This window comes from Papaver somniferum, unplaced genomic scaffold (genome assembly GCF_003573695.1).
Source record: "Papaver somniferum cultivar HN1 unplaced genomic scaffold, ASM357369v1 unplaced-scaffold_158, whole genome shotgun sequence".
Taxonomy (NCBI): Eukaryota; Viridiplantae; Streptophyta; class Magnoliopsida; order Ranunculales; family Papaveraceae; genus Papaver; species Papaver somniferum.
In genome coordinates, this window is record NW_020625264.1 from 1,114,326 (window position 1) to 1,136,430 (window position 22,105).

The 22,105-nt window shown below is 37.2% G+C and overlaps 3 protein-coding genes and 1 pseudogene across 4 annotated transcripts; 1 reads left to right on the top strand and 3 right to left on the bottom strand.

The window, feature by feature from the left end:
• The first annotated feature begins 399 nt into the window (after window positions 1–399).
• LOC113337064 lies at window positions 400–4,017 on the top strand. Its single transcript, XM_026582754.1, has 5 exons — window positions 400–696; window positions 950–1,045; window positions 1,229–1,374; window positions 1,590–2,895; window positions 3,334–4,017. Exons 1-5 carry the CDS (start codon window positions 400–402, stop codon window positions 4,015–4,017), a joined length of 2,529 nt encoding a protein of 842 aa, XP_026438539.1.
• Window positions 4,018–9,698: 5,681 nt separating this feature from the next.
• Window positions 9,699–12,374, bottom strand: LOC113337011 (E3 ubiquitin-protein ligase AIP2-like). Of its 2 annotated transcripts, none has more exons than XM_026582712.1 (5): window positions 12,238–12,374; window positions 11,669–11,932; window positions 11,197–11,397; window positions 10,958–11,077; window positions 9,699–10,423 (listed from the first exon to the last, which is right to left on the bottom strand). In XM_026582712.1, the coding sequence occupies exons 2-5, from the start codon at window positions 11,885–11,887 to the stop codon at window positions 10,388–10,390; spliced, it is 576 nt and encodes a 191-aa protein (XP_026438497.1). In that variant the 5' UTR covers window positions 11,888–11,932; window positions 12,238–12,374; the 3' UTR covers window positions 9,699–10,387. The 2 variants fall into 2 exon arrangements, with proteins under 2 accessions (XP_026438497.1, XP_026438498.1); XM_026582713.1 differs by having other exon boundaries at window positions 12,257–12,365.
• A 928-nt stretch (window positions 12,375–13,302) lies between these two features.
• Window positions 13,303–14,303, bottom strand: LOC113337065 (B3 domain-containing protein Os01g0234100-like). Its single transcript, XM_026582755.1, has 3 exons — window positions 14,148–14,303; window positions 13,946–14,066; window positions 13,303–13,847 (listed from the first exon to the last, which is right to left on the bottom strand). The coding sequence occupies exons 1-3, from the start codon at window positions 14,301–14,303 to the stop codon at window positions 13,303–13,305; spliced, it is 822 nt and encodes a 273-aa protein (XP_026438540.1).
• A 281-nt stretch (window positions 14,304–14,584) lies between these two features.
• Window positions 14,585–20,706, bottom strand: LOC113337010 (annotated as a pseudogene).
• Window positions 20,707–22,105: the final 1,399 nt, after the last annotated feature.

Below are 22,105 nucleotides of genomic sequence, written 5' to 3' on the forward strand. Positions count from 1 at the left end.
TTCCCTTAACTCATCATTTTTTTAAGGTATGCGTTCATAACTTGTTTTTTTTTCTTTTTTTTACTATTTAAATTTTGAAATTAATGTTGAGAGAGCTTGTGTATACATGATTCTCATTTTTTTTCTGTTTTTTACTTGAGTTTGGTATCTGCTTCACAGTGTCTTTTTGCTGATGCTTATTTTCGATTGCATGTCTGATTTGAGCAGTGACTTCAGTACAGCATATGAGTTATATAGTTTTACTTTTCTAAAATTTTAATATTTGTGTTTTTGTTTATCTAATTTGGGTGTTTGTTTGGTGATTGTTAGGATCTGTCATACAACATTCATTTACACAGAATCCACGAGAATAAACTTGATAAGAAGGGGCATTAGCTCAAGCATTCAATTTGGATGAGAATGGATAGATTATCACCCGAATACAGAGCAGGAGTTAACAATTTTATCAAAGTTGCTACCCAGGATGCACGGAGAAGGAAACTAAAGAAAATCTTGTGTCCATGTGAAATATGTGTTAACCATTGTCGTAAAACTGAAAGCCAAGTAAGATATGATTTGTTCCGCTATGGTATTGACCAGAGCTATACTTGTTGGACTAAACATGGAGAGAATGTTGATGCTCTTCATGATAGTAGTTGTACTATTAATTTTGAAACTCAGACTTCTACAGAACATGAGTTTGAAAAGGGTCATAAGGTGATATTCCAGACAGTACTATAGATGATTCTCCAGACTATGTTGCAGAGGCAACAAAGATGGTCGACGCGATACTAGAGGACTTTCCAGGTGATCGTAGAAAGTTTGAGAAGTTAATAGAGGATGCTAAGAAGCCGTTATTTCCAGGAGACTCGAAACTTACCAAATTGTCGGCAATAATCAAGATGTACAACTTGAAAGCGAAGCATGGAGTATCAGACAAATTTTCAGTGAGCTTTTAGATTTGTTGAAGAACGAGATGCTTCCTGATGGTAATGAAATTCCTTCTTCTACATATGAAGCTAAGAAATCCATTAATCCGTTAGGGTTGAACTATGTGAAGATACATGTATGTCCTAATGATTGCATACTATATAGGAAAGAGCATTAAAAGAATGAAGTATGTCCAACATGTGGGGAATCAAGATGGAAAAAGGATAAGATAACATTGAAGGAGCGCAAGGGGGTGCCTGTAAAGGTTTTGTGGTATTTCCCGATCATTTCACGACTGAAACGTTTATTTTTGGTGAAGTACATAGCAAGAAAATTGATATGGCATGATCGTGATAGAAACAAAAATGGGTTGCTGCGTCATCCAGCAGATGTTGAAGCATGGAAGGCGATTGATGAAAGATACCCTGATTTTGCTAAGGATCCTAGAAATATTCGCTTAGGAGTGTCAGCTGATGGAGTGAATCCATTTCGTGGTAATAAGAAAAATAATAGTTGCTAGCTTATCTTAACAGTGGTTTACAACCTTCCTCCATCGTTATGCATGAAGAGAAAATTCATGATGCTCAGAATGTTAATTCAAGGACCAAAAGAACCAGGTAATGACATCGACGTTTTTTTAGATCCGTTTATTGATGATCTGAAATTTTTGTTTGGTGAAGCGTCGAAGCATATGATGCCTACAAACAAGAAAGGTTTACATTAAGGGATGTAGTTTTGTGGACAATAAGTGACTATCCTGCACTCGGTAATTTGAGTGGTTGTACTGTTGGTGGATATCATGCTTGTGCAACTTGTGGTGTGCATACACACTCCACATGGCTCAAGTACTCTAGAAAACTTTCATACACTGGTCATAGAAAATGGTTACCATCTGGCCATCGTTACAGATATCAAATGAATCCATTTGATGGCCATCAAGATTTCGGTTTGGCTCCTGAACCAGTGAGTGGGTTACAAAGATTTGAAGAGGCGAAGTCAAATGAAAATTCATGGGGAAAGAAAGGTAATGGCGGTACAACATTGGGAAAATCAACAAGGTCGGAGTTTGAGGACGAGGATTCAGCTAATCTGAAGAAATTGTCAATTTGGGCAAAAGAGCTTGAATACTTCAAATACAATCTTGTCCAACATAATTTTGATCTAATGCATATAGAGAAGAATGTGTGCGAGAGTTTAGTAGGGACATTGCTTAATGATCCTAAAAAAACTAAAGATGGTTATAAAGCTCGCATGGACTTGAATGATCTGAAGATAAGGCCTGAGTTAGAACCTGTTGTTGCAGGAAGAAGGATGTATCTTCCGCCTGCCTGTTACACATTGACGAAAGATGAGAAGGTGAAGTTTTGCAAAACATTGTACGAGTTGAAGGTTCCACAAGGGTACAGTTCTAATTTTAGCAGTCTCGTGTCGCTGAAAGATCGCAAGTTAATTGGTCTCAAATCACATGACTATCATGTTTTTATGCAGCAATTCTTGCCACTTGCGGTTAGATCGATTCTTCCGAAGAATGTAAGAAATACCATCATTAGATTGTCATCCTTCTTTAAGTCAATATGCAAAAAAGATATTGATATTGCTGAATTGGATAATATACAAAAGGACCTGGTGGAGACATTATGCTTACTTGAGAATTATTTTCTACCGTCATTCTTTACCATCATGATTCATCTCACGGTGCATCTAGTCAGAGAAGTGAAACTGTGTGGACCAGTCTTTACTCGATGGATGTATCCATTTGAGAGGTACATGAAGATTTTGAAGGGATACATTCGAAATAAAAATCGTGTTGAAGGTTGTATTGTAAATTGTAGCGAGTTAGAGGAATTTTTTGAGTTTGCTGCCGATTGGTTGTCTGGCGTGGAAACAATTGGTATTCCTCCTTTAAAGTGTACTGGAAATAGTGCTTCGGAGGGTTCAAGTATATTGTCAGATGGAAAACCAATACAAGGTGCTCATGAGGATGAGGTAGATGGCGTATTATTGTCCCAAGCCCGCCTCGTTGTGTTACACAATACTGAAGAAGTAAAACCCTATATAGAGTATGTCCTCCTCTTTTTCATTTGATACTAGTTTATTAACTCAAGTCGGTGGAACTAACGACTTCTTTCTCACTGCCAGCCAACACATGTCCGAATTAAAGCAACAGTGCGGCAAAAAAAACTAGAAATGATGTATGGCTGCAAAATGAACACAACAAAACGTTTCGTCGATGGTTGCACAAAAAGGTAATCATTTCATTTAATTTTCAGTGGTTTTACGAATATTCCATTTTCGTAACATCTTTGTGCAGTTTAACTATGTTCTAATCAATTGGGCATCTCTTTCTATCCCTGATTAGTACCTACAGCTATTTGCATTATAACAGTGTTCCACGATATCCAATCTAAAATATTAACTATGTAGGTCGAGAAGGAGTTGGACGACGAAGATGACACCATGGCAGAGGAGAAACGAATCTCTAAATATCTTAGGTGGATATCACAGGGCCCGCATCATATAGTTGTAAAGTACAATGGATATGATATAAATGGATGTCGGTATCGCACTAAAAGGCATGATGTAGGCGTAAACCAAAACTGTGGGGTTAGCCTAGAGGCGTCAGGAATGCACATTGCTAGTGCGAAGGACAGTAACCCAAAGATTGCTACATCGCGCTATTATGGAGTGATAAAAGAGATTTGGGTTCTTGATTACAAGTGCGTAAAGATACCCGTTTTCTTGTGTGATTGGGTACACAGTGGTTATGGTGTCAAAACTGATGAACTTGGTTACACACTGGTCGTCCTCAACAGATTAGGGCATAAAAAGGATCCTTTCATTTTAGCTGTGCAAGCTAATCAAGTTTTTTATGTAGAAGATCAAGGAGATCCAAGGTGGTCTGTTGTTACATCATGCCCTTTAAATGACTATATTGATGACGATGATGTCGATGAAAATGCTGAGGATGAGCTAATGTTTGAGAATCGTCGGCCAGAAGATAATATGGCAGTAGATATGAGCTCACTTTATGTGAACGACGATTCCGACACTTCTTATTTTCGCGATGATGGTCAGGGGATATATGTTGATCCCAGCTTTGAACAATAAAATGGTAGTGATAGCTGGTAAGAGACCCACTAGTTTCAGTATGTTAACTGTACAGTTTCGAAGAAGCTAAATTTGTTTTCAGTTTGTAATTTCACAAGATGGTAATGTGCCCATAAATCTGATTATCTTTCATCCATGCTTCATTCATGCAGGTAACTCCTCTTGCTTGTTATTATGAAGGGAGGATGGATTTTGTGTGTAGTTGTCGTGCTACGGCAGATTCAAAATCATTTACTTCCATATTTGCATTCTATTTGCACATATATTTAAGTTCTTATCTTGTTTTACTTGTTAATTATGTTTTGTAATCCGTTGTACTGCCTTGGCAAGAATATCTTACTAGCTTGAATTACCAGCAGAATTTTGATGCTAGATAAGGGTTTCCTTGAAATGAATAGAAAGTGTTCATCAATATTCTGTCATATTCTCCCAGTGATGTTCCATTTTTTTCAGTGTTTTCTTATTGATTTTTTGATTCTACAGTTAAGACTATGATTGAAGTTCAATCTTCGCTTCTTGTTTAGTGTGTTATGGCAGTGACACTCTGTCTATACAACGGACATCATAGACTTACGATGTTGACCTTTACTATAATTTCTGCAACGTACATAAGCATCAAGAATCAAGGGCAATGAAGGTCATGTGCTAGCAGCCAGCTGGGGGTATGGCAACCCCTGGTAAGTCTTTTTTTTCTTTTCATTTACCTTTCCATTATCTATGTTGGATATTTTCATGTATGGCTTCACCATTAAATTCTTAAAACCTATTGAAACAAACCAAAATTACTTTTTGCGAGGTAAAGAAAAGCAATGAAGATTTTTTCAGTTAACGGCAAGTACTGTTTTAAGTGGCTTGGAAAATATTATGCTTAACATGTCGGATGCTTCTTCTGTTAATATTAACCACCATCCAAGGTCAGTTTATCTTCTACTTCTGAAAACTTACCAAGATGTGGAGAATTACTTATATCTCGTGATTTAGAATTTTGCACCTCAGAATTTAGGATCTTCCGACACATGCTATTTACATTTCTACTACCCCAGCTAATAGGAAATGGGTCTCTGAGGAGTTGGGTGTTGTTACCGAGTCTATGGAGGTGGCTGGGATTTCATCACTGGGGTTTTTGATCAGGTAATTTTTATTATAATGTACTATTTTGATTTTTCTTTGTTCTTCGTTTGTTTTTCTAATCCCTGTTTATCAGGTGAATATGTTGCTTGTAATATGAGAAGTTTGGAGTCTTGGTCACTGATTATATCATGCTAGCCATTATATTATTTCTGAATGTGAATGTAGAATATCTTTGGGAAGTTAATTCAATTCAGATGCACCCTTTGTCTCTTAGATGTATTATAAATATCGAATCTACTTAATTTTATCAATTCAGATTGATTATAATTCTAATTGATTTGGCTGAATTGATATTCCTCCTGCATTACTGTTTTGAGTTTCACTGGAGAGTTTATTGCGATTGCTTCGGCGAGGTACAACTAAACTAGATTGGAGGTGTACATTATGATGGATTGTCACTATTAGTATGGCATATACATTGTGACGTCAAAGTTTTTTTATCACGTTCAGGCATATTGCTTTTTACTAGAAGCGAAACAGATACATATGTGCTCCCTTTGTGATTTATTTGGAGAGATGGATTGAATTGAAGGATTTTACCTATGCAGACGAACATACTTCTTGACAGCGATGGAATAGTGAAGCTTTGAGATATCGGTGTTTCAGCTTGTGTATTTGACAAGGGTGACAGCCAACGCTCTTTTGTAGGAACTGCATGCTCATCAGTTTTTTCCTCCTTTCTAACAAGCTTTTTCTGAATGCAAATCTAATATTTCTTCCTTATTTTTTTCCTTTCATCATTGTTGTACACAATTTGAATTTAGAAACGTTCCCATGTTTTACTTTTACAGGATGGCTTAGAAGTTTTGCAGCTGGGAAGTGGATACGATTTCAAGTGAGTGGTTGATTCCTATCTCTTACTGTACTGTATAACAGTTTTTACTCGGCAGGTCTAACTACTGATACATAGAGAACCACTATCTACTCTTGTGAAGTTTCTTTGTTTATACATCTTGCAAAGCTGATATCTTGTCATTTGGGATAAACTGCTTTAGAGTTTGCCCATGGTCATGCTCCCTTCTCGAAGTACCCTCCGATAAAGGTAAAACAGTATTTTGAATGCTTCTCTAAAACTATTTCAGTATTTCGGAAGATCTTTTGACTTGTGTCTCTCCTAGTGGTCTTTGTTGAATATATTGCATCAAAATACCTTCATAATATATATTGTATGGATCAGCTTCTTCTTGACGGCTGTAGTTCCCTTTGGTTGAATTGATTATAGCCACCTACATGTGACCAGAGAATAAAGAAAACAGTCAACTTGGTTACTCAAGTATGGTGTCTTGGGTAGATTTAGCTTAAACAAATTAGAGTCAAAATAATTTTGCTACTTCCTCAGGTGATTGGAGCTGCAGAAGTGGTGAACGGTTGACTACCTGACTTAGACCTACAACAGTTATCCGCAGTGAAAAGCAGTTCGCTCAGGTTATATTCTGATCATTAATTTTATAAACTGAACTTACGACATACAAATTGTTTCTTTCATTATATCGTTGATATATCAGACCAAGAACTTTAGTTGTAGTGTTTGATCTAGAAATATGATAAAATGGTGAACCACACAAATTTGGTACATTTCAGGAATTTCTGGTAAAGTGTAAAGATATGCAGAGGCAGCATGCCATTCGATTCCAGGCACACCAAGCTGCTAATGGAGATGCCACATATAGGATGTCAGAGACTTAAACACACTAACTAAATTCATTTAAAGCATTTCATTAATCTATTCCTATGATCTCACTGAGGTCTTTTTGGATAAAGAAACCACACCATTGAAGCTGTGATCACTTCAATAAATGATCTCAGTAAGGCTGACATGGAAGTGTCAGGCATTATGTTGGGAGTGAGTGTGTGCACAACTATCACTTCCGTGATTAGATTCCCATTGGATAATAGTCATTATAAGTAATATCAGTATTGTAAATAGGGATTTCATCTTTCGTTTCTTGTTTAGTCTTTGTTAACAGTAAGCATCATCTGTATATATGCTTATGGAAATTCATGTCAAGGATAATGTTGTTTGATTAATAATTAATAAAAATCCAATTTAGTGTTGGTTACCACTTTGGAGATTTTTCTGGGAACGATATTAATAATAAAAACTGTGCGCGACTTCATGGAGATGCTTGATTTGGACACGGTAGTTTTACAAATCCGTGACCATTACACAGATTGGTCACGGAGGGAAATATATTCCGAGACCAATGAGCAAATTTGGACACGGTGAATCTAAATGTTTCGTGTCCAAAACACAAACTTGTCACGGGTGAAATAAAATGACGAGACTAAAGAAGCAGTTGTCACGGTGAACTATATTAAATAGTCACGGGATTTATCCGTGACCAAATGACATACTTTTGGCCTCGCAGCCTTTGGACACGGTTTCTTAAAAATGAATTACCGTGACCATAGACCTTTGGTCACGGTAAACTACCGTGATGAAAAGCCATTTTTGTACTAGTGTTCGCATACCTTTGTTCACGAATCATTTCTTCACTTCGATCCATCATTCGGCACTGCTGTGCATCGATGTGCACATTTTTGTACAGCTGCTATTGTTAGCGTGTACATAAATGTACACCTGATATTGTTAACGTGTACATAAATGTACACTTGTTGATTTTAATGTGTATATAGTTGTACATATTTTGATTGGTAATGTTTTTGAATTCTTAACGTCCACACAGTGGTACACATAATTCTTAATGTGTACATAATTGTAAATATGTTGTACATGTGTTTCATTGGTGTTGTGCATGTTTTACAGGAGTGTACATATTGGTACACCTGTGTAAATCTTATGAAAAAATACAATTTCTTTGTTTTAAAATGGTGTATTTATTGGTGCACCTTTGGGAATATATAATAAATCAGAGGGAATATCATGTTGTGTGCATTTTGAAGTTGTATTTCTCAGATTTGTAGTGTATATGTACAGGTTTGTACACCAGTATGATATTACAGTTGATTTATGGCATGTAGTGTGTGTTTTGCAGTTGAGAAAAGGAAAACGACCCTTGCAATATACCTATGGTTGGTTGTACAGCTTTGTGTAGGTTCTGCATTTTCTTCTTCTTCAGGAAGAACACTTGAATCAATATCCATGACACAAAAACCTGAACAATGTCTCATTCTTGAATCTCTGCATTGAGAAAAGGTTTATCATTCTCATTCAAACCTTTGAAACCAGATTACCTGACCCTTCATTACCTAGCATGAGAAACTCAATAGATTGTTTATATTTATTAGTATAAATAAGCCTTTAACATCAAAAAAAAATAAAAAAAAAGATAAATATGTACAAAACGACGATATAAAAAAAAAAAATAATAATAAGTCTGTCAATTTTTTCTTCAGATAGAGTTCATCCTGGAGGAGGGCAAGAAGGCATGCTTCTGATTCAACTGGCTGATAAGACTAACTGGAGAACATGACCTTGATAACATGCCTAGATTACAGCTGCAAAGAGACATCAGAACCCATTTACGCAGAGATATCATATCAGGTCAGGTGTAAGATCGCTGGGAGAATGCCTTGCGTGAATCTGCATTTTTTCCTTCAGAAAAAATTCAGCATAGAGGAGACTGCAGGGGATGAAGAATACTTGCTACTGATTCAACTTGCTGAGAAGAATAAATGGAGAAGATCTCGAGGTTGCAAATAATACGTGGAAAAGACGATAACTTGCAGGTATGTAAGATGATCAACCATTGCTTAATTAGGGGTTTTCTAGTTCTAACTTCTATGAATTAACTCCTTTGCTAATGTTAATTTTGCTCGGAGCTGTAGATCTGAATTTTGCTATGGCTGTGGAGCCGACTGGAGTGACACTCATGAAGCTATCTGTGAGAGATTCTAAGATTCCCAATGTCAAAATTGGTTGGACTATAAGTGCTTTAGTGTCTCTGCTGTTGAAGAGAACTATGTCAATAGATTAGTTGTTTATGTTATCCTGAAATTTACATTTTAAGAGATATCTGATTGTAAGAGTATTTTAGGTCTCCTATCAGCTATTGTAATAGGTTTCCAAAATTCAATAGACTAACTGCTATACAAAAAAAATTATGATACAACCTACAATAAGAACGATAAGAGCAAGCAAATGTAAAATTCAGTATTTGTTAACGAAGTGCGACTCCATGCCAAAATAGTCATTGGTGCAGTAACAATAACAATGGCAGTCCAACCTGCAGGATTAACATAGACTGCTACCCAAGGTTGTTCCCACAAATTCGCAGATGTAGGACAAATTCTGCTACCAAACAATGCAAATGAATGATGGATGGCAATCAGCATCATTCTCCACTGTCAGATAGTCTAGTAACTGTAGTCTGGCTGTATTAAGTCAGTGAGATTCACATTGTGAGAGTGAAAGTAAAAGTCCTTGTCATGAATATTCTAGTAGGTAGACAGAATTTAAGCATTTTCTTCTCCTTAAATAAATTCTAAACATTTTCTTCCTAGATCTCTGCATTGGGAAAAGGTTTCTTAATTAATCCAGTTTTCCTTCCCAAAAAATTCAATTAAATATAAATTGCATACAATGAATCTTGTACAGATGACCTTTCATTATCCAGCAGGGTAACTCAACAGATTGGTTCTCATTGTGTCTTTTCAGTATATAAAGATGTCTCAGTTTAAAGAAGTTATAACCCAAAACAAAGAAAAAACTTACAGGGTCTGTAATGGCAGAAGGCAGCAGCAGTAGTGATGATGATCAGTGTTCTTCTGGAATGAGCTTTTGTGATATTTGTATCGAATCTAAAGCAAAGTGTGAGACAAGGCACAGTACTAGCAAATGTTCAAACATTTATTGTTCTGTATGCATCACCAAACACATCACAGCTAAGATACAAGAAAACATCAGCATGATTACATGCCCAGATTCCACCGGCAACGAGACATTAGAACCTCATTTATGCAGAGATATCATATCAGGTCAGGTGTTAGATCGCTGGGAAAATGCATTATGCGAGGCTTCAGTTCTTGCTTCGCAGAAAATTTACTGCCCATTCAAGGACTGTTCAGTGATGCTGGTGAACGATGATGATGGGGTGATTGTAAGGTCGACAGAGTGTCCTCACTGCAATAGGCTGTTCTGTGCACACTGTCAAGTCCCATGGCATTCTGATTTGACATGTGATGACTTTCAGGAGATAAAAAGAGGAGGGAAAGATGCAATACTGTTGATTAACCTAGCTAAGGATCAAAAGTGGACAAGATGTCCAAGTTGCAGGTTTTACGTTGAAAAGGTGGAGGGTTGTCCACATATAACCTGCAGGTATGAAACAATTATTATTGCAGAGTAATGCTACAATAAAGCTTCTCTAGTTCTGATAACTAACTTAAGCGTTTTTGGAATGCTCTGTTCACAGGTGTCCATTTCAATTTTGCTATAAATGTGGACGGAGGCTGTTAGTTAGGAGTCTGAGATTGCAATGTCTGAAGGTCGTAAAAAAAATAGTACGGCTAAAGGGATTTTAATGGGTTATTTATGTAATGCGTTAACTTATGCTTTTTCTGCTAAATCTTTGTATAAACCAAATTTTGATGCTCAACGGAAGTTTAAATTTAAGAGGGTGTTGGTTTTTGATGCATCATTTTGTTCACAGTGCAAAGAGAACAGAAAAAGATGTACTTAAATTGGGAAAGGCTCATAAGTTATGCAATCTTAAGATTTTATGTAAATAAGAGTAATCTCCGAGACTAACACCATTCTTTGCTCTGCTACATCTATTGTAATTGCTTTCGAAAAATTCAGTAAACTTCTATACAAAGATCATCTAAAGTTAATTGAGTCTCAACATACAGAATTTGCAGCATCCCTTCGTGCTTTTTCAGCCTCTTTCTCACTCTTTTTCCAGCTCTCATATGCTTCATTATCCGTAGGAAGTTCGTGTCTGCAAATCGGGCATGAGTTATGTTTGTCCTGTAGCCATTGCACGAAAGTAGATCTTAGATTCTGGTAAACCACCAAAGTACTGAAAACTTCAAAATTTACAAGAGGATCAAGTAAAGTTCATAATGTGATTAAAGGGTAGTAATTACCAGCCATGGCATCAAACAGAGAGGGTGAAACAAGTGCTTGCAAGGCAATTCCTGCATCTTATCATTTATAACCAAGTTCTCGCTGCAAACAGCACATTCTGCACACCTCATTAACGTTTCTTCTGTCACGATGATTGTTGGAAGGTTCGCGACCACTTCCTTACTTGCTGGTGGCACTCTCAGAGGACGAGAACCGAGACTCTATATCATCAGACAAAATAACAAGGTTACATAAGAAACCTCCAAATATATTGACACAGGTCAACAATGCAGTGCAGATTAAGCTCCTTATCCTACACCACTGAATTAGCTTAACCTGCACTGCACCTTCAGACCAACTTAGACATAAGAAACTCAAACCAAACCAATTCCTAGTCTGTTAAAGACGAAGGGAATTACTTCCATCAATTTCAAATCCATATCAACGAAACACAAAAGAGAGAAACATTTCAGCAAGAGATCAATACAATACCTGCAATGAAGCTTCTACAGCTTGATTAAGTTCTTGCAAGCGAGGGAATCCTTCTATGTCACGAACAAACTCATCCAACAATTGAGATGCTCTCTCCGACACACTTCTATTCTGACCAGTTGGTGCTAAACGCAAGAGAGTATCAAGAAGCTCTTGTGCGTTAAGCAATGATTGTCGTACTTCAGAAATCCGAATTGAACTATTATCAATATCCTCCATGACACGAAAACCCTAACAATGTATTCAGAATTTTGTTTTGGGTACCTGTAAAAGCACAGAATCAGACACACAATTAGGTTTTTCTTTCAAAAGAATAAATTGATTGTACAAAAAAGAAGAGGTGGGCATAAAACAATGAAACAACTACAGTCCACAGAAAACCCTTAAAACCTAAGAAATCGAAGATCAAAGCAAAGCCCCAGATATCAAAATTAAATTGGAAGGAGAAATTTTGTTTTTTCTTAATGTGGGTTTCTAGAATTAGATGAGAATTAATAATCAAATGCTCTAAACAACAATAAACCCAGTATCAAATTCAGCAAAAATCAAAATCATAATTGAAAACTTACCGAAATTGAGACCACTTACAGAGATCAGAGCTGATCAGAGAACGTAAGATGAGAGAGGGGTTTTGTGTTGTTTTAAAAACCCTAGAGGAATTGCAAAATCTCTTGTTTGATTCTCAGAGTAAGAGCTGAAAAAGAAATTTTTTTTATAGAAGAAGAAGAGGAGTAGAAATATAGAAACTCCTTCTTAAAAAGAAAAACCTGTCGGTTCCCTAAATCCGGCCAACATGTACCTGTCGATTCTTCGTATCCGACAACTGGGACCATACTGGAGAATTGTACTGTGTAGTTTGCAGCCCTACAGATGAAAATAGAAACTAGGAAGGTGATTAATTCTCTGGTTTCTCACACTGGCTTGGTTGAGTGCATTGGACTTTCAGCTTCTAGGTTTTGTTTAGTTGCAACGTCTGGCCTTGATGAGACGCTCATCATTTGGGACCTGACATATTGAACTGCGCGCTTCACTTGTGAGCATGACGGTGGCGTAACCTGCTTGGTATGGCTGGGTGAGTCTCCTTATGTAGTTACGACATTGAGCTGCCATCGCGATGTCATTCAGTCTGAAATAGCTAGCTTGCTAGGAAAAGATTGTAACAATTGCATGCACAGACAATGTACAACTGATTTTAGACATATGTATGCTTCAAGTATTATTAATGGCAACAGAATCGATTTAATGGTTATTTTTTGTTAATGATGATATGAATTCATGTTACTAGTTCAAGTTTTTGACAGTCAGCGTTGCGCTACTAAATTTCTACAGAAGTTGGCTAATTTACAGGTGCATGAGTTCTGTAATCTATGTTGTGTGAGGTGCTAGGCGAGGCGCCAAGCCCGTGACCTCGCCTCACCTAGGCTCGCAGAAGACAAAAAAAAATGTAATAATGACTCACACTGTGCGCCTTGGGCATTTTATTTTATTTTGCCAGGCTAGCCTTTCCCTTGCATTGCTCTGTCTAAAGCACAAAATTTACGCCTTCTGGTCAAGAAACAAAGGTTTACCATGTGGAGTCATTTCAAGTATTTTATCAAACATCAAAAAGTCTTGCAATACAGGGAAGAAAAAGATCAAACAAACATGTAAGCTACAAAATTGCATCGTTCCTGGTAAATTTGCTGATATGGAAGCCTTCTCACTGCCCTTTCGGATAGTTTCTGAAGTTCGTTTAATCTGGGAAATACAAAACCCACGCTCATGCCAAGCTTCTCAGAGGCTTCCAATTTATGTCTCCACACTGTCAACTCACCATTGAAAGTGTTCCAGAGTTTGCAAGACCTAATGCCATGAACAATTTCGACAGTTTCGATAATCATACCCGCAACTAAATTAGAATTGTGGCCGGGACGAATATTTGTATGAAGGAACGAGTTATGGGTGCAGCAGAGCTCGTAATATTTAGCCATTACGTCCTCGGGCATTTCAGAATCTCCAACTAAATCGCCAACGATTTTCGTGAAACTCTCAAAATCTGCAACCACTGAATCTACCACATCACCATTGTCATCAGGTTGCTGCTGACTTCCATTTTCATCCCGAACAACAGCTGGAGGAACACGCCTTTGGCGTTTCGCTGCAGGATTTTCCTCCGGCTTCAGATTCTTACCAGCATCGCCTAGTTCAAACACCAGCAAAAAATTGCGCGTCAGTACACTAAATTAAGAAAATTTAATTTTCAGCACCAAGATTTTTCATTGGACTTAAAATTCGTACCGAAGCATCGAGCATCAACCGAAGGAATACGCTTTTGGCGCTTCGCAACCATTTTTCTCTCCCGCTTCAAATTATTATCAGCATCGCCTAGTTTAAACATCGCACCACAAGGCGTAAGTAACTAAACTCCAAGGCACCACAATCTAAATCTAATGCACTACACAAACTGAAAAACGGAATGCAAAAAATCTGACAAAAATACCTTGAGTACTTTCTGCGCCTGCGCTTTCAGTTCCAGAAGGCTTATATCACCATCAGTGTCTGCTCCGCCATTAGTGTCAGCTACACCATTTTCCCTTACAATAAAAACCTTAAATGTCTTAAGGTTAACCAGTTGGAATAGCACTGCATCTCCCATTCTTAAATTGTGATCCTCAGCAAACCCTTTCCATCCACCACTCAGGGCTGTACGTTCAGCAATGTAAGTTACGTTATACTTCTCCTTTTTGATCCACCAGTGTCATTGAAATCTTAGCTTTCGACAGAAAAGATGTACTGAAATCCTTCGGAATCCCCTGTTAACGAAGTAAAGTAAATAACAATTAACGCGAGAAAACTATTAAATTTAAAAAACACATAAAAATCAGACTCAAACTTACCAGCCAGAAACATCCACTAACATTCGAACGCTTCATAAGATTTTTCTAGATCTAAAAGTTTATAACTAGTTTTTTTTTTTTTTTGAAATATAAATAAGATTTCCATTTTTGTAGTGGCATGAATGCACGATATCCTGGTTCATATACGGGTGATTGTGGGATGTATACCACTATCTTCGTGTACCATATCTCAAGTACTGGCCTTAAAATGTGTGGGTTGACTGGTTTCTCCCAGGATCTCCACTGGTTAAATTTGTTTACAGTCTCACCACCGGCTTTCTCAATTCGAGCTCTTGCTGTCTCTGTAAACCTCAGAGCAGCAACCTTCATTGCAGGTACCTCATAAACCCGTGTATCATCAGTAATTGTACCAAGAAGTACGGCAATCTTATCACCCTATAAAAAAAACAAGCCATCATTATCAGCACATAGAATCTAGAGAAGAAATCCAGATAATTAGGTCTATCAATAAAGATCTTGGCCTAGCACTACTATTAGGCATTCGCACATTTCGCATCCACCAGACATCAAATTGATAACAAAGCAAATAGTCCAAGTGCTATAAAGCCAAAAGAAAAACAATATTTGCGTATCAACAACACAACACATTGTTGGAAGATATTAAAGATTACATTTATCTTTTACGTCTTAAGGTTTTCTCTGAGTCGTGTTTAACGTGTGTATGGATAGTGGCAGAATGCCTAATTACTCTGTAGGATGTTAGCAAACACACGCTAACCCACTCAAACTAAGCTCTAGGAAACAACAACTAAGCTTACAACACTCCCAACTCTAGCGAAAACCATTTTGCTGTTACAAATAATGAGAACATTTTACATCACACTGGTTTCAAGAAATGCAATACCATATATTAGTTTGAGCCAAAATTCTGGATCCAAGACCTCAATTGCCATTCTTCGACGGTTAGTGGGTACCAAGGTCAAGAGATTCAAGATAAATTCAGAACTTTCTATCATAAGTTCTTTACAACTCCAAGGAAAAAAATACAGTGGTCCTAGAAAGACAATAGAAAAAACACCACCAAAACCGATTCCCATCGGGAAATGGGGAACTCTTTTTGGGTGTGGTGAGTCCTACCTGAACAGCCATGAAATCCACTATTCCATGTGAGAGTGGGTTTTGGTGATGTTTTTTCCATTGTTTGTTAGGAATTATTGAAAGAATTAAAAAAATATTCCCCAAAAGAACTTTTAAATGGACATACTAGATCCAACCCCTATGACCCATGGGCATTCACACCCTCTAGGGTTAATCAAGTTCAGAGTTTCCTCAAATGGTTGGTCAACCTTAGAAGGTACTAATGTCACATGTCATAGGGATAAGTCCTGGCTGACCCAACCAAAGCTTTCACAAATTAAATATGCAAGGCACCTAACCACTACAGTTAACGGCAAAACTAACAATCATGGGAAGCACATAAACAGAATTTGTCTGTTAATATTATCACCCTGTTTAAAAACAATGAGGCATCATTTATCAACCCACAGAGTCTACCGAAAAACTGAGAATAATTAGGTGTTCATAATAAAGATCCTAGACAAGCAATAAGAATATCACATTTCTCACCCACTGTAGACCAAATAATCTGAGCGCAATATAAGCTACAAAAACAACATTTGCGAAGCAGTCAAACAACATATGGACTAATACAAATCCCAATCCACGTTTACAACTAGTGTCATAATAGTTCATTACTAAGTACATAACAAGGATTCATGAACATTTTTCTATTTGACCAAGTTTCTTTTTTCGAAAAAAAGGTTAAAATGATAACACTGCTAAGAAAGCACAAAGAACTTGTGAACTTGTGATGCTATTTTAGTTTAAGCTAAAAATCAATTCTACTGACTTGCACGAGAATAGCTATCCAAGAAGACAACCCAGAATGCAAACCTACCTGCAAGCAAGCTGAACTGACTCCTACGTAGAAGCCCTAAATCTAGGAAATGGTGAACCCTTTCAAACTTCATGAAAATAATCCAATGAAACTGCTTTATTCCCCTTTAGATTTTCCATTAACGTTAAAAGAATCCACCATTCCCCAGATTTTAGACCTATACACAGGACACGAGCAACCCAGAACAGCTGTAACTTGCAAGTTGACCTTCATAATGGCTCACTACAAATACTAAGTACTTAATCTATCTTCTTCAAAATTGCGTGACACTATATCCGCTGACTAATTCCTTTTGCTTTGTGTAATGTAAGCTTTAGCTCAAGATTCTCACTTCGCAAATAGATAATTCAGTCCTCTTGATTAAAAATCATATCAACAGCTTATATGTATTATTATCAAATCAAATGTTACCTTGTTGTCCATGAAAAGAATCAATCGAGAGAGTGACAATAGTGCACAAGGTAATTCTTCGATGGTTATCCAGAACTTCTTACCGGAAATTCTTTAAAACTCAAAAAGAAAACATTCCTAGAAAAGCTTTCTGAATGCACAAGAACCAACCATTGACCAATGGCATTCACATCCTATAGGGTTAATCAAGTTTAGAGTGTCCTCAAATTGTTAGGCCTTAGTCACCAGATTCGTAAAAGCCTCGCAAATTTCCCTGAGACTTGCGAATTTGCATAAAGCGCGCTCCTAACTAGTGAGAAACGCATTCCTAACAAGGGAGTACAACTTCCAAGTTCTGTATTAATGTCTTTTGTTTGCAGAAAACAAATTTTGACTTCTGTTAATCAACCTAGAAGTTTTAAAGACATCTAAAACTCTATGTATATGACCCATCAAAAGTTCACGTGCATCTCAAACTAGAAAGTAGTCATTTTATTAAGATTTTCTATATCTATTTTGTTCATTTATTATGAAGATGACTTTCTAAAATGAAATATGAGACGGGCAAAAATAACAGTCATGGTAAGCACATAAACCGCATTTGGCGGCTAATATTATCCAATGATTCTAGACTCACCGAGAAAAAATCCCGTAAAATTTGCCGAGTGAGAGAAAAAAGTGTCCCCACCCCACGTGATTAGTAGGGTGTGTTTTAAATGCGAGTGGGCCCACTTTTTTCTCTCACTCCCGAGGGATTTCTGTTCAGTGAGTTTAGAATTATTAAATATTATTACCCTGTTTAAAATGTGCCATCATTTATCAACCTACAGAAGCCTACGAAAAAAACTAAGATAGAGATCGTAGCTCAGCAATAAGCAAATCACATTTCTGATCCACAAACATCAAATTGATGACCGGGCACATAATCTCAGAGCAATAGAACCTAAAAACAATATATGTGAAGCAGTCAAAAAACTACATTTGGAATTTCGGATTGACACAACTCCCATTTCTCATTGACAACAAGTGTCATAAATCTTTCATTACTAAGTACATAACAAGGATTCATGAACTTGTGTCACTTTTTATTAGTTAAAGCTAAAACTCAGTTTCAATGACTTGCACGAAAACACAGATATCCAAAAAGACAACTTCTGTTCACTATATTTATATCACAAGTTCAATCAATGGTTAGTCCAAACCTAACTGCAAGCAATCTGAACTAACTCCTATGTAGAAGCCCTAAATCTAGGGAATGGTGAACCCTTTTGGGCTTAATGAAAATAATCCAATGAAACTGCTTGGCAAACTTGTTGCTAGCAAGCGGACGCGGCAACCTGATGCTGTATTCATCTTTATAATTTCCATTAACGTCACAAGAATCCAACACTCCACAGATTTAAGGCCAATACATAATAGAGGCAACCCCATGACAGCTGTAACTTGCGCGTTAACTTCCATGTTGGCTCACTATTAAATCAAAATACTTCATATATCTTCTCCAAATAAGCAATAAGGCAAATCAAGTGACAATAGTGCTCAAGGACAGTCTACGACGGCTAGTGGGCACAACGTCAAGATACATCCAGAACCTTCTCGCAGAAGTTCTTTATAATTCCAAAATAAACATTCCCGAGAAAGCTTTTTTAATGGACACACAAGAACCGACCCATATGACTCACACCATATAGAGTTGATCAAGTTCAGAGTTTCCTCAAATGGTTGGTCAACCTTAGAAGACGCTCACATGTCATAGGATAGGTCCTAGCTGACCCAACCAAAAACACTCTCAAATCAAATATGCTAGGCACCTAACCACTACAGTTGACAGGCTAAACCAACTAACAGTCATGGTAAGCACATAAACCGAATTTGATGCCCAATATTATTCCCTGTTTAAAAACAATGTGACATCATCTACCAACCTACAGAATCCTACAAAAAACTAAGATAATTAGGTGTTCATAGTAAGGAATGTAGCTCGGGAATAAGGAAATCACCCAACATCAAATTGATGAACCGAGCAAATAATCTTAAAGCAACAGAAGCTAACACAACAATATATGTGAAGTAGTCAATGTGAAGTAGTCAGAAAACAACATATGGACTGACACAATTCCCATTCCGGAAAGACTGATGATTCTTTCATTACTGAGTACATAAGGACTGATGAACTTGCACGAAAACATCTATATCCGAAAACACAACTTCTCTTCACTATAATCATATCAAGAGTTAAATCAATGGTTGGACTAACTCCTGCGTAGAAGCCATAAATCTGAGGAAGGATAAACCCTTTTGGGCTTAATGAAAATAATCAAATGAAACTGCTTAGCACACTTGTTGCTAGCGAGCTCACAGCGATATTGATACTTCAATTATCTTTAGATTTTCCATTAACATCAAAAGAGCTCAGTATTCCCAAGATTTAAGGCCAATATATAGGAGCAACCCAGCACAGCTGTAACTTGCAAATTAACTTCCATGTTGGCTCACTATTAAATCTAAGATATTTCATTGGTCTTCATCAAACGAGCGATAAGACAAAAATTGTGAACATAGTTCAAGATTATCCCTTAAATTACTCATTCCTCATTTACAACTACTGTCATATATCTTTCATTACTGAGCACGTAACAAGGATTCATGAACTTGCGCCACTTTTATTAGTTTAAGCTAAAACTCAGTTCAAATCATATCCACAGTTAAATTAATGGTGAATGCAAACGTAACTGCAAGCAAGCTGAACTGACTCCTACGTAGAAACCATAGAACTAGGGAATGGTGAACTCTTTTGGGCTTAATGAAAAGTAATCCAATGAAACTGCTCCGCAAACTTGTTGCTAGTGAGCTGAAGCGGCAACATTGATACTTAAGTATCTTTAGATTTTACATTAACGTCAAAAGAACTCACCACTCCCTAGACTTAAGGATAATATTTAGGAGCAACCACAGCACAGCTGTAACTTGCAAGTTAAATTCCATATTGGCTCACTATTAAATCTAAATACTTCATTTATATTCTTCTAACAAGCAATAAGGAAAATTACGTCAACATCCGGAACGTGACAATATACCCATCAACTGATTCCTTTTGTTTTGCATAATGGTAAGCTTCAGTCTAGATTATTGCATCCCAAACAGAAATAAGCACATGCATAGTTCAATCCTCATAAATTTTGATCAAAAATCATATTCATAGCTCATAAGTGTAAATGCTCAAGAATTAAGAGGCTATTACTGTCAAATCATAAGTTACCTTGTTCTCCATGAAACGAATCAATCGAGAGAGTGACAATGGTGCCTTGTTAACCTTACTCATAAACAATCTCTTCAATATAACTGCACTAAATTACTCCCAGTCCTCCTCACCAAAAACCTATATAGCTGAATCCAAATACACAACAATCATTAAAATAGACCAAAATTCAATACACACAACAAGGTCACTACCAGTAAAACCAGGCGATTCAATTCATGAGTCAAATCGTCCGATTCAATCAGAAAATGCATCGTCAGAGATCATCAATCAATCAATTAATCAACCAACCATAATAGCTAACCTTGACGAGAAGCTTGAGATAGATATCATCTGATTTAGGAGCTGTTCTCTTTGTTTTCTTGCTCTTGCCTGCAGCAATTAGATATATGCCCTGCAAAATAAAATCACAATTTCAGAAACAAAATTAACAATCAACCAATAGAAATCTAGAAAACGAATGAAGTGTATTTGGGTTTGCTTACCATTTTGGACTACTTCTTCTCTGAGAATGAGAAAATGCTAGGGCTTTTTTATCAAGGAGGCAGAAAAGGAGAAGAAGAAGCAAACTGGTAAAGGAAAGTGTAAATATAAAAGACAACGCTAGGGTTTTGCCACACGTGTGGTACTTTGATATGTGCTAGATAAAAAAATCAGTGGGTACAGTTGTTACGGGGCAATTGCCCCCAAACCTCCATCGGCCATGAGCTTAGGCGCTTAGGTGGTGTTTGTTTGCAGCTGACTCATCTAGGGGTGCACATATCCTACCCATAACCGCCAATCCTACCCTATCCGTCATGGTTTTAATCGTTTTTTATACTACCTACTATTTAGCGGGTAGTATAACGGGTAAAAATTTCTTAACCGCCGTTAGATGGGTAGGGTGACGGGTAAAGCTCGAAATTATCCTACCCTGCCCGCTTACCCGCCTATTTATATAACAATTAATAATAACCGTGGATCTTTTTATTATTGATCATATCTATCGTTGGTTTTTTATTAATCAAATCAACCTAGAACCTAAATTCATTTTAGTTTTCGTTTCTCTCTTCATACTTCTCCTCTCTACACAGAAACTCGCAGGACCCTAGATTGAAAATTTTCATAGTCCACCTCTTTTTAATAATTCCTATGGTGGTGGTTCCTTCTAATCCTTCCGATGGTGGTGGTGGTGGAAGTGGGTTCAGTGGTGGTGCTGGATTTAAACCAATGGGTGGTTTTGCAAGTAGCTTTAACGGCGGTGAGAGTCATGGGATGCCAATTTCTGGTCAGAAAAGAGGGTTTCCTTTTTCTCCCAGAGGAGGGTCTCCACCAGGTAAACTATTTTTTTCAATTTGGTGTTTGGGGGAATTTAAAGTTTGGATTTTTATGCTAATTGAGTTTTCCACAAATCTAGTTACTTGAAATTGGTTAGTTGATATGAAGCTTAGATTACTTGATGGGGATTTATTAACATCAGTCTCATGACTTCAGCTCTAAATCCCAATCGAGAAGATTTTTTTCTTCTCCTCCTCCTTTACTTCCCTGAGCTTCTGTTACTGTGAGGATAGAGATGGAATTTGAGATCGAGAAATGTCATACTCAGACAATGAGGAAGAAACCGTGTTGCTTGGAAGATGATGTTGGTTCTGTTGATTTCAATAGGTGATCGAATTTTCAGCGGGGGTTCTGCTGGTGACTGAAATTAGAGAAGGGAAAAAGTGGTTCGAGTTTATGTGGCAATTGGTAGTCTGAGATGTGAATTTAGGGTCTTGAGCTATACAGGCTGATGCAGCTGTTCGAATTGATGGCCGGAAAATGAGAAACACAGATAAAGAAGAAATTGAAGGGTCTGTGATTGATGAGAAAAGGGGATCGACAGCTGTGATTAATGGAGGTTCGACAGTTGAAAACAAATTGAAGAATGGGTTTGATGTTACCAGTGAGAAGTGTGTGAAGGGGATCTGTGGTACATTTGAGTTTGCAGCAAGTGTAAGAGAGTGGGTTAGCCGGAA

Bases quoted from the DNA above. Each gene is read 5' to 3' on its own strand.
- LOC113337064 (XM_026582754.1), top strand. From the start codon at position 400: ATGGATAGATTATCACCCGAATACAGAGCAGGAGTTAACAATTTTATC. The intron at 1,046-1,228 runs GTATGTCCTAAT...TTTTTGGTGAAG, and splicing joins TGAACTATGTGAAGATACAT to TACATAGCAAGAAAATTGAT. The intron at 2,896-3,333 runs GTAGATGGCGTA...TTAACTATGTAG, and splicing joins AAGGTGCTCATGAGGATGAG to GTCGAGAAGGAGTTGGACGA.
- LOC113337011 (XM_026582712.1), bottom strand. From the start codon at position 11,887: ATGGAGGATATTGATAATAGTTCAATTCGGATTTCTGAAGTACGACAA. The intron at 11,398-11,668 runs GTATTGTATTGA...CTGATGATATAG, and splicing joins CTGTAGAAGCTTCATTGCAG to AGTCTCGGTTCTCGTCCTCT. The intron at 11,078-11,196 runs GTAATTACTACC...CAATGGCTACAG, and splicing joins TCTGTTTGATGCCATGGCTG to GACAAACATAACTCATGCCC.
- LOC113337065 (XM_026582755.1), bottom strand. From the start codon at position 14,303: ATGGGAGATGCAGTGCTATTCCAACTGGTTAACCTTAAGACATTTAAG. The intron at 14,067-14,147 runs GTATTTTTGTCA...CTTGGAGTTTAG, and splicing joins AGGCGCAGAAAGTACTCAAG to TTACTTACGCCTTGTGGTGC. The intron at 13,848-13,945 runs GTACGAATTTTA...TGTTTGAACTAG, and splicing joins GGTTGATGCTCGATGCTTCG to GCGATGCTGGTAAGAATCTG.